The 11999-nt window shown below is 38.1% G+C and overlaps 1 protein-coding gene across 2 annotated transcripts; it reads right to left on the bottom strand.

Moving 5' to 3' along the window:
• Positions 1 to 278: 278 nt before the first annotated feature.
• cmtm3 (CKLF-like MARVEL transmembrane domain containing 3) lies at positions 279 to 7104 on the bottom strand. 2 transcript variants are annotated; one of them, XM_066713729.1, is made up of 5 exons: positions 6777 to 7104; positions 3484 to 3639; positions 3244 to 3339; positions 2858 to 2969; positions 279 to 2245 (listed from the first exon to the last, which is right to left on the bottom strand). In XM_066713729.1, exons 1-5 carry the CDS (start codon positions 6891 to 6893, stop codon positions 2217 to 2219), a joined length of 510 nt encoding a protein of 169 aa, XP_066569826.1. In that variant the 5' UTR covers positions 6894 to 7104; the 3' UTR covers positions 279 to 2216. The 2 variants fall into 2 exon arrangements, with proteins under 2 accessions (XP_066569826.1, XP_066569824.1); XM_066713727.1 differs by having other exon boundaries at positions 2849 to 2969; positions 6777 to 7103.
• Between the last annotated feature and the right edge of the window lie 4895 nt (positions 7105 to 11999).

The following is an 11999-nucleotide window of genomic DNA, read 5'->3' as shown; positions in this document are numbered from 1 at the left end:
CTTTAGTACATTTCCAAGCTTTTTTTTTTTTTTTTTACTTTCCTTTATACAAATGTAGGTATAGGTTTACGAACCATGGCATCTTTATCATCTTGAAAAGGGACAGGTTGGGGTCTAGAACTTGTGCATAATGGAAGAGACCCCACAAAAATATCTATACAAAAACAGGTTTGACTTCTGCAAAGGTAACCTACTTAGCTTTGTTGCACTGCTTTAAATGTATTTCTCACTAGGACAAAACAAAACAAAAAACATGAGAATTATATTCAACCCCAAAATGAAAATGAAATTTGTTTACTTATTTTTGACATCATGTACAAAAATTACAAGACAAGACTCTTTCTAACAATCAGTTTTATGATGGATTTGAAGAAATACTGCACAGTCAGGACAGAACATAATTGAGGATGGCAGTCTGGAAGAAGTAGTCTTGAAAATAAATCACAACATATAGCACTTTTCTGTTTCCAGCCTACTGTGGAACTTGAATGAACTCTTATAACCACAGGTGTAGCCTAGCAGGTATAAACATGATATATTATCACTAGTGGTACTTTTCCCATCGAGGAAAAAAAAAAAAAAAAAAAAATCTGCATATATATACACATCAGCATTGGCAAAACTACTTCATATCCACCATCTAAAATCCTGTTGTTGTTTTTTTAAAACCTGCCTGCCTTTAAACAATTTTTATTTCAACATTTCTTAATTGACAAGTAAGAATGTTGTCATTCACAGTCAGTCAAGTGCAGTTGTCTGTCCCTTTAGTGATGGCCCCAGCCCACAAAACAATTAATGTTTATATCAAGGTAATTGTACCCATTTTAAGTGAACACAGTGTACAATCACCTAATTTTCAGCATGATTTCTTACATTTAGTCAAATAGTCTACAGAGAATGGATAAAGTATGAAGTATGTATAGAAAGTACATGACCATGAAATACAGCTTTAAAGGCTGTATCTGGAAATAAATGTTGAATATTAAGGGCTCTACCTGTATAGCAGGTAGTTAAAGGCAGCACACTGAGTGCAGGTCAGTTGTTAAATATGTATTTTTAAAACCTGTGTATACATTTGCAGTAGAAACTGTGCCTAGAAATAAAGCAATTAATTGCATGAGTCAAGCTATAAATCTTAACAGAGCTGCATTCATTAAGGCTAAAAGGCTAAAACATTTGTCAAATATTCTAAGTTTAATTAATTCTTAAGCCTGGGTTAAATTCCAGTCTTGATCATGTGCAGATGGTGAAACCAGCACACCAGCTGCTAAAGGAATTCTGTTCAGAGGCAGTTTTTACACTTTATTTCCATGTATAGATTTCAATTAGTTTACTATTAACAATATTTATTTATTCTGCAAAGCTCAACACCACCACATCCTATGAGAAGATGTGTGCATTTGTTATTCTAAAATTCACTGCAGACTTTCGAATGTGAAAAGTGGGTATTCTGTACATTATGTTATGTAATGTGAGTGAGTATGTATAATATGTAGATACAACAGCAAAAATGTATGTTTCTTCCAAACAACCTCTGAAACTATTTCTGGATACATTCTTATTTTCACATAGTTTTGTACAATAGAAAATGTTATACATTTGAACTTTCAATATGTCCAAAAATATTATAGGTGCCCTTTTCTTTGATACAAGTATAATTATTTTGTACATAAAAAAAAATATTATGAATGTGGCTGGCAAATAAATGCCCACACAGACATGAGGTTAAAGCACTGTTGTTTTATAACATTATCATTGGAAAAAAAACCTCCCAAGAAACTGAAATCTATGAAAGGATTCTCCTAAAAATTCAAATGTATACAATTTGAAAATTAGTGTTTTTTCCAACCCCCACACAATGGCTTTAAACATAAAAATCAAAACTACAAAAACGGACATACTATATCATGATTTACAACCAAACAAAAGTAATTTCAAAGAGCTTATGAATCAAGCATGTATTTAAAACAAAAAAACATAAAGCCTTTTATAAAATGTTTTACTACCTCTGTGCATGGATTCATGGCCCTATTATGAATGCTTTCATAGTATCAGAGCAGTACTTAGAAACAGATTTTTAGATCAATTCGATGTAAAATGTCAAATACTTATGGACCTCTTTTTAGGCTTCTTTTGGAGAGTTTCCAATCTTGATGGTCAGTCTGGTGTGTTCTTGTCAAGTGGTGTCAACAGTTATAAGCAGGGGTCCCATTTATTCAGTCAGAATCTGAGTCCGAATCTTCATCTACAACACAAAAACAGTAACACTGATGCAAAAAAAAAAAAGGAACCACAAAAGGCAGACAAACAAATATTTTTGGAAAGCAGATTTACATATGACAGCCATGGGGGACACAGGACTTGGCATGGACAGCTGCACACAACAATGCTTTAAACTTCCTGTAGAAACATGTTAGGCAAAACCTATACACTTAAGTGTGGTTTTTTTAGCCCTCAATATACTGCTATCATGCTAAAAGAATTGTAAAAAAAAGCCAAAGGTATTTTATAAAGTTATGTGTTGACAAAGCTGCTGTGTGGCATTACTGAGATGTGTGAAAACATTTTTAATGTTACTGGTTTCAAAATCATTCAGTGGTATTTACTTTACTTTTCCCCCTACACATCTTAAGTGCCTGCCAGTTTTGTCTGACAGAATCCCTCCTCTGTGACGACAGAGTATGATACATTGGCTCAGTTACCATAATCCTAGATACCTTGTTATCACTCTGTTGAAAGATACTTATTTATTTTGGTGAATTACTCCTAGTGTTTTGCAGAAAGAAAGAAATTAAATGAAGTTGCTTACATGATTTATTTTTTTACTCTTGTCAAGAGTAATACTAACCTTGCCTACCTGTCTGAGGTGGTTCTGTGGAGTCCCCCCCTTGCTTCAGAAAATTAGCCAGGTCATTAAAGATGACATAAAAGTCTAACGCAAAAACTATAGTGGCCACAAACCCAAACACCTGCAAAGAGAGTGGTCAACATGTGTATGATATTAATATACCATTGAAGTGAGTGTAAGATGATACATCACTGAGTAAATCTCCAAGAAAAACAAAACTGTTTCTAGTGAACTGATACATGAAACGAAATGAATGAAATATACAAGCTAAATAAGAGGAATTCCACATGTCTTTAAATTACAATGTAGACATTTTACAACAGAAAAGTTCAAATAAATTACATTCTTTCAGATAAAATGGTTTAGCCTTCCACAATGGCAGTATGGATACTCACCCCAGCTGCCTTTGATGCCGCATCTGTATACCTGGAGACTGCAATTATGGAAATAATAAAATATATAATTGATGCACTGACACACCGTAGAAAATCCTAAAGGGACAAAAAGGCGTCAATGAAAATATATAGATTGATGAAATAAAGAGTAACAAAAACAATAACATGGAAATGCAAACTTTGTCCGTGGTCCCGGTGAATCTCCATGTGAAATACTGTTATAGAAAAGTGAGGACTAACCATGAGTGGCCAGTGGAAGCCCTTGAATCGCTCATTAAACTTGGTGGAATAGGCGAAGAGCAGGAAGAAGGCCATGAGAAATTCCACCAGAGGAGCCGTCACAAAGGCTGCGGCTGACGACGCCACAAAGCAGATGAAGGTGATGAAACACAGAGCCTGTGGAGGGGAGAGTCAATGAACCCGTAACATAAACCATAGCGCAGTGAGAAGTGAAAGCAGTCACACACTGGCATTCTGATAAATTAGCCATCATTCGTTTGGTGAATTTACACATGCACTGTTATTTATCTTGTTTTGTGGTTGTTTAAACTTAACATCAGTGTAACTAAGTAACTGTCCATATAAGGCTATTGAACAGACCAGGGGGGTATGTGTGTTGTGGTGTATTTTCAGTATATACTGTTAGTCTTTTCTCTATGTACAATTGCACTTTTTTTCCCAGACCAAAACCAGATAGCTGAAAATACTACCTTAAAGACTAACCAAAACTCTTGTGTTTTTGGGCCTTTGCCAGAAACCCCATGAAGGTCAATGTCTTGTCATGAAATCTGCACAGCCATAAACTATGATATCTATCATCCTCAAGGTGTTAGAGCTTACAAAGTGTGGGCAATGTACACACTGTGCTTTTAAAGTGCAACAGTTTATGAAGGCCCTTTAAAGACTGCATGGTATGTGGTGTCAAATAATGATTTAATTTAAATTAAACTGATTTAAACTATTAAAATAATGCATTCGATTTTGTAGCAGGTGATTGTTCACTAAATAATTTGTTTGTTTTGAATGCAAGCTTCAAATAATTGTCTGCATAAAAACTGCAAACAAAGCCTGCCAGCCGTAATTAAAAATGTTGTGGTGTCTGAGTGTCATTCCAGCTGCATTCTAACAATGGCAACTAACACATTTTTCTAAGACATTTCCCCTCCAGTGTTCCTGGCAGAGTGCTAACTAATAGTTAAGCAGAGTTACATCTTTACTGCCTAGGAATGTTTCTTATAGTTCCACAAAAATAATCTTCCCCCTGTACAGAGGATTTACATAGGCAAAGCCATTACAGTATTGGAAACTCCCTGCATTAAAAATAAACTGCTATTCCAGCCACTGTCCTTTGAGGAAACAGCAATGGTTTCCAAATTGTAACAGACCATACGTATGCTCTTTGACTGTACACAATGCATTGTAAGACCATATATATTTCCATTGCTACGACATTTATGTTTTTAACAGTTCTTGCAAAGTTTCCATTTCCTCATCTCACTCTGTCACTAATGCGAGTTCACTAATCTGCTGCAGAATGGAAACAACACTGCAAGGAACTGCCATACAAACTGCCAATAATTCATTGGCTGTAGTATGACATTACTGAATCAATCTGAAAAAGTTGTACAATTCAAGACCTCTGTGTGGATAACATGTTACAAAACAAAAACTCCAAATGGGCAAATATAAAATTGATTCAGAAAAGAATGCGTCTTAACTTTATGTATCTGCTTATAGCTAACACTTATGAAACCTTTGGCCAAGTTAAAACAATCGAATACAAAGCCATACATTTAAAAACAGTTTTGAAAATGGCATGCCAGAGTTCAAGCTGACTGTTCTTGTAATTAAAGCCTACAATTTTAGCTTTAACTTTTGTTTGTTTCAGTTGCTTTGCTCTATATTCAGTACAACAGTGCAACTCTTTGTATTTTAACATTCATCACCATGCAATTTCTGCTCCCTCGTGGTGTTTGACTGGTCTCTTTTCCCAATGGATGTTTTGTATTTTGTAAAAGGCCTATAAAATTAGTTTGTACAGAATGCAGTGTTGAAAGGGAGTTTGCTTCCTGTATCTGCAAAAGATTAAGCATAAAAGCTATGTTGTATTTGTGTCTTTTAGCTCAGGTCTATTGCAAAACTGAGGTTTTGTTAATCATACACATAAAGGGACAACATTAGGTGTGATTAGAAGTGTATGCATATGAAAGTAAGTTTCTAAGTTCTTAAAGCTCCTTATTTTTGCATGCAGTAAAAAAGCTTTGTAGGCTTAAGGATTTTTTTTTTGCAAGTGAGGGGACATGCATAATTCCACACTAGTTATTAATATTGGTGAGTCATGTGAGATAGCCCTGTAAGCATTTTCTTTGCTTAAATCTCATTGGAGTTGTGAGCATCATTTACACAGAGATAATTCTTAAACATGCCCCAGCCTTATCACACAGCACAGCAGGACCTTCTCAGTGGTCACTGAAATGCTTCTCTCTGGTGCTATAAATAGAGATTGCTCAGTTACTCAGGTAAGAAAAAGGAAATGCTCATGGGTGTAAGAACTGTTATATATTTAAACAGCATGTTGATAACTAATCGAATATATGCAGAACTGAACAGCTAATGAGATGCTTGGGTGAGGGTTTAGCTACCATACACAGTATGTATTATATATTCAATGTAAAATGTTTTAAAAATTATGTACCTTAGTCTATAGTAATCTGCATTAATGTATTGAAATACTACGCACATGAAAAATCATTTTGACACACTATGTGTGGGCACAGTCTCTGCTTCATATTTAAGCAGTGGCTTTATCTCTACTTATGTTATCATACAGTCTGTATTAAAATTAACTCAAAATATGTTGTCCTTAATGTCATCAGTAATGTGTAAAAGAACATCATTTTGAGCTGTCTTTGTAAGACATGTATGCTAACAATATGAAGTTACTAAGCCACACTGTATTTTTTAAATCTAACTCATTCAAACACTTCCTACCAGTGTGTAACTTTCTCTAAAAGAAAACACACATTTGTACCTAATTTAAACGTTACTCGCATGACATACAGTTAATGTTGCCCATTATTTATTTAGATTCTTGTAACAAATGGATAACTACTTATTTAATTCAACCTGCATCTGAATCTATGTACAAGGCTATATGCTAACTTCTGATCAGGCGCCCCTCCCTACACACAATGAAAAGCTTGTGTTGAATGGAGAAACAGACTAAAATATATATATATATATATCAGCTAACTTAGATGCGTGTATGCAACTAAACTGATGACATCTAGAGTTAGCAAAAAGACCAAATGCATCACAATACTAACAAATGCAATGTAACCTGGCCATTGTTTAGATTAATTAAACTTGTATTTTACTTTCAAATTGCTTTTGTTCTTTCAAAACTTGAAACATCACTTGCAGATCGGTGAAAATCTATCAATTCATTAGCCGTAAAATAAAAAAAGCATCAGCAAAGGAAGTTTAACTGACGGATAACATCTAAAGCACAATAAATAAATACATTTAATTACCACTTCAGCTATAAGCAGCTGCCCTTTCCGAGAGGTGACGAAAGCTTTGTCCGGGAGAAGAGCTCTGATAGCAGCCTGCGGTGCGGCAGTCGACTCGGGAGCTTCTATGTCCCCCATCGCGCCGGTTAAAAATAGGGAAAACAGAAGTTTATGTACTGCAAAAAAGTTTTCCTAAAAGAAAAAAAAGTAGTCTAGCGACTTCAAACTTTAAATGAATCTGTTTTTTCTGAATTTAAGCTGGAAACGGAAATCGTGACACTGCGGAAACGTAAAAGAAATGCAACATCTGCATTCTGCAAATCTGGAGACGGTTAAGTTGGAGGGATGCAGCCAAACTGAGCTCTCCCTGAAGGCTAATGGGTAATAGTGTGCATGCAGCTGAGGGCAGTGTGATACAGCTTGTTGATGCAATAATAATAATAATAATAATAACTACTACTAATCATAATAATTTGCCTTACAGATTCGCCACAGACTTATTTTTAAATAACTACTTGCCTGCATTGTCATTTATGCTGGAAAGTCCCTCAGTTATTCTATCTTTCATTACAGAATTTAATGAAAACTATGCCTAAAAAAAATATTGGTGAACAGCAATGGGAATGCTTTACATATTGAGGCTTTATTTATGTATTTTTGTATTGAAAGGGCATGTACAGTTATTAGTAAACAAATTATACATTTTGTAAAATAATGACAATGAAAACACACCTAAAACATAATAGCACTGGATACAATGTGTTTCACTTTTTGTTTGGGGGAGGGTTGTTTTTTCCTCGTTCTTTTCACTTCTATATTTTTAAAGGAACTGTAGCCTGCGGTCCATGCTGCTTTCCTCTTATAAAGGTGGAAGAACAGAGGTTCCACCAGAAGGCAGGAGTGATGGCAACACCATTTGCCATCCCAGAAACAGGAACACTTGTGGGACTGTTGTGGATTTGCTTTGCTAAATGCAGCAACAGCTTCTGTAATGTATACATTTCCTGGTGATCTTAACAATCAACCTTGTAGGTCTTTGTTTTTTTCAACCCAATGTTGCCTAGTGTCCTCTCTCTGAAAATGAAAGTCTTTGTCTGCACTTTTATACTGGATTACACAGATCAGTACAATTATATATAGCCACACTAAAGATTCATATTCTGTACACCCAATGTCTTCTGGTAGATTTCTTGGCCATTCCTAATATTATTATTATTATTATTATTATTATTATTATTATTTCTTAGCAGATGCCCATATCCAGGGCGACTTACAAAATATAAGCGCAATACAAAGTGCAATATAATATGAACCCATCTTCCCATGTAACCTCCACTCTGTAAAATCTGTATGACATATATACACCGATCAGCCATAACATTATGACCACTGACAGGTGAAGTAAATAATACTGATAATCTCGTTATCATGGCACCTGTCAGTGGGTGGGATATATTAGGCAGCAAGTGGACATTTTGTCCTCAAAGTTGATGTGTTAGAAGCAGGAAAAATGGGCAAGCGTAAGGATCTGAGCGACTTTGACAAGGCCAAATTGTGATGGCTAGATGACTGGGTCAGAGCATCTCCAAAACTGCAGCTCTTGTGGGGTGTTCCCGGTCTGCAGTGGTCAGTACCTATCAAAAGTGGTCCAAGGAAGGAAAAGTGGTGAACCGGCGACAGGGTCATGGGCGGCCAAGGCTCATTGATGCACGTGGGGACCGAAGGCTGGCCCGTGTGGTCAGATCCAACAGACCAGCTACTGTAGCTCAAATTGCTGAAAAAGCTCATGCTGGTGCTGATAGAAAGGTGTCAGAACACACAGTGCATCGCAGTTTGTTGCGCATGGGGCTGCGTAGCCGCAGACCAGTCAGGGTGCCCATACTGACCCCTGTCCACTGCCAAAAGCGCCTACAATGGGCACGTGAGTCAGAACTGGACCACAGAGCAATGGAAGAAGGTGGCCTGGTCTGATAAATCATGAGTTCAAGGTGTTGACTTGGCCTCCAAATTCCCCAGATCTCAATCCAATCGAGCATCTGTGGGATGTGCTGGACAAACAAGTCCGATCCATGGAGGCCCCACCTCGCAACTTACAGGACTTAAAGGATCTGCTGCGAATGTCTTGGTGCCAGATACCACAGCACACCTTCAGAGGTCTAATGGAGTCCATGCCACAATGGGTCAGGGCTGTTTTGGGACCTACACAATATTAGGCAGGTGGTCATAATGTTATGGCTGATCGGTATATATATATATATATATATATATATATATATACATATACAGTGAGGAAAAAAGTATTTGATCCCCTGCTGATTTTGTACGTTTGCCCACTGACAAAGAAATGATCAGTCTATAATTTTAATGGTAGGTGTATTTTAACAGTGAGAGACAGAATAACAACAAAAAAATCCAGAAAAATGCATTTCAGAAAAGTTATAAATTGATTTGCATGTTAATGAGGGAAATAAGTATTTGACCCCTTCGACTTAGTCCTTGGTGGCAAAACCCTTGTTGGCACAGAGGTCAGACGTTTCTTGTAGTTGGCCACCAGGTTTGCACACATCTCAGGAGGGATTTAGTCCCACTCCTCTTTGCAGATCCTCTCCAAGTCATTAAGGTTTCGAGGCTGACGTTTGGCAACTCGAACCTTCAGCTCCCTCCACAGATTTTCTATGGGATTAAGGTCTGGAGACTGGCTAGGCCTCTCCAGGACCTTAATGTGCTTCTTCTTGAGCCACTCCTTTGTTGCCTTGGCTGTGTGTTTTGGGTCAGTGTCATGCTGGAATACCCATCCACGACCCATTTTCAATGCCCTGGCTGAGGGAAGGAGGTTCTCACCCAAGATTTGACGGTACATGGCCCCATCCATCGTCCCTTTGATGCGGTGCAGTTGTCCTGTCCCCTTAGCAGAAAAACACCCCCAAAGCATAATGTTTCCACCTCCATGTTTGACGGTGGGGATGGTGTTCTTGGGGTCATTCCTCCTCCTCCAAACACGGCAAGTTGAGTTGATGCCAAAGAGCTCAATTTTGGTCTCATCTGACCACAACACTTTCACCCAGTTCTCCTCTGAATCATTCAGATGTTGGCAAACTTCAGACGGGCCTGTACATGTGCTTTCTTGAGCAGGGGGACCTTGCGGGTGCTGCAGGATTTCAGTCCTTCACGGCGTAGTGTGTTACTAATTGTTTTCTTGGTGACTATGGTGCCTTGAGATCATTAACAAGATCCTCCCGTGTAGTTCTGGGCTGATTCCTCACCGTTCTCATGATCATTGAAACTCCACGAGGTGAGATCTTGCATGGAGCCCCAGACCGAGGGAGACTGACAGTTATTTTGTGTTTCTTCCATTTGCAAATAATCGCACCTACTGTTGTCACCTTCTCACCAAGCTGCTTGGCGATGGTCTTGTAGCCCATTCCAGCCTTGTGTAGGTCTACAATCTTGTCCCTGACATCCTTGGACAGCTCTTTGGTCTTGGCCATGGTGGAGAGTTTGGAATCTGATTGAATGATTGCTTCTGTGGACAGGTGTCTTTTATACAGGGAGTGCTCCTAATCTCAGCTCGTTACCTGTATAAAAGACACCTGGGAGCCAGAAATCTTGCTGATTGATAGGGGATCAAATACTTATTTCCCTCATTAACATGCAAATCAATTTATAACTTTTTTGAAATGCATTTTTCTGGATTTTTTTGTTGTTATTCTGTCTCTCACTGTTAAAATACACCTACCATTAAAATTATAGACTGATCATTTCTTTGTCAGTGGGCAAACGTACAAAATCAGCAGGGGATCAAATACTTTTTTCCCTCACTGTATATATATACACTCACCTAAAGGATTATTAGGAACACCATACTAATACTGTGTTTGACCCCCCTTTCGCCTTCAGAACTGCCTTAATTCTACGTGGCATTGATTCAACAAGGTGCTGAAAGCATTCTTTAGAAATGTTGGCCCATATTGATAGGATAGCATCTTGCAGTTGATGGAGATTTGTGGGATGCACATCCAGGGCACGAAGCTCCCGTTCCACCACATCCCAAAGATGCTCTATTGGGTTGAGATCTGGTGACTGTGGGGGCCAGTTTAGTACAGTGAACTCATTGTCATGTTCAAGAAACCAATTTGAAATGATTCGACCTTTGTGACATGGTGCATTATCCTGCTGGAAGTAGCCATCAGAGGATGGGTACATGGTGGTCATAAAGGGATGGACATGGTCAGAAACAATGCTCAGGTAGGCCGTGGCATTTAAACGATGCCCAATTGGCACTAAGGGGCCTAAAGTGTGCCAAGAAAACATCCCCCACACCATTACACCACCACCACCAGCCTGCACAGTGGTAACAAGGCATGATGGATCCATGTTCTCATTCTGTTTACGCCAAATTCTGACTCTGCCTACCATCTGAATGTCTCATCAGACCAGGCAAAATTTTTCCAGTCTTCAACTGTCCAATTTTGGTGAGCTTGTGCAAATTGTAGCCTCTTTTTCCTATTTGTAGTGGAGATGAGTGGTACCCGGTGGGGTCTTCTGCTGTTGTAGCCCATCCGCCTCAAGGTTGTACGTGTTGTGGCTTCACAAATGCTTTGCTGCATACCTCGGTTGTAACGAGTGGTTATTTCAGTCAAAGTTGCTCTTCTATCAGCTTGAATCAGTCGGCCCATTCTCCTCTGACCTCTAGCATCAACAAGGCATTTTTGCCCACAGGACTGCCGCATACTGGATGTTTTTCCCTTTTCACACCATTCTAAGTAAACCCTAGAAATGGTTGTGCGTGAAAATCCCAGTAACTGAGCAGATTGTGAAATACTCAGACCGGCCCGTCTGGCACCAACAACCATGCCACGCTCAAAATTGCTTAAATCACCTTTCTTTCCCATTCAGACATTCAGTTTGGAGTTCAGGAGATTGTCTTGACCAGGACCACACCCCTAAATGCATTGAAGCAACTGCCATGTGATTGGTTGGTTAGATAATTGCATGAATGAGAAATTGAACAGGTGTTCCTAATAATCCTTTAGGTGAGTGTATATATATATATATATATATATATATAATATATATATGTATGTGTTTTTGTCCATGAAGTCTTTAATTATATGTTTATGGTTCATTAATATGCATTTCACTCTTTCCTCCATTAGGACTTCTCGAGGTCCATTTTTTGTGAGCTTTTTCTTGAAGAGAGAATTTGTGATCGAAAGATTCACGTTTTCTGCAGATATTTTTGGG

This window comes from Amia ocellicauda, chromosome 9 (genome assembly GCF_036373705.1).
Source record: "Amia ocellicauda isolate fAmiCal2 chromosome 9, fAmiCal2.hap1, whole genome shotgun sequence".
Lineage (NCBI taxonomy): Eukaryota > Metazoa > Chordata > Actinopteri > Amiiformes > Amiidae > Amia > Amia ocellicauda.
Note: the sequence above shows the minus strand (reverse complement) of the source record. Positions and strands in the feature narration are given on the sequence as shown.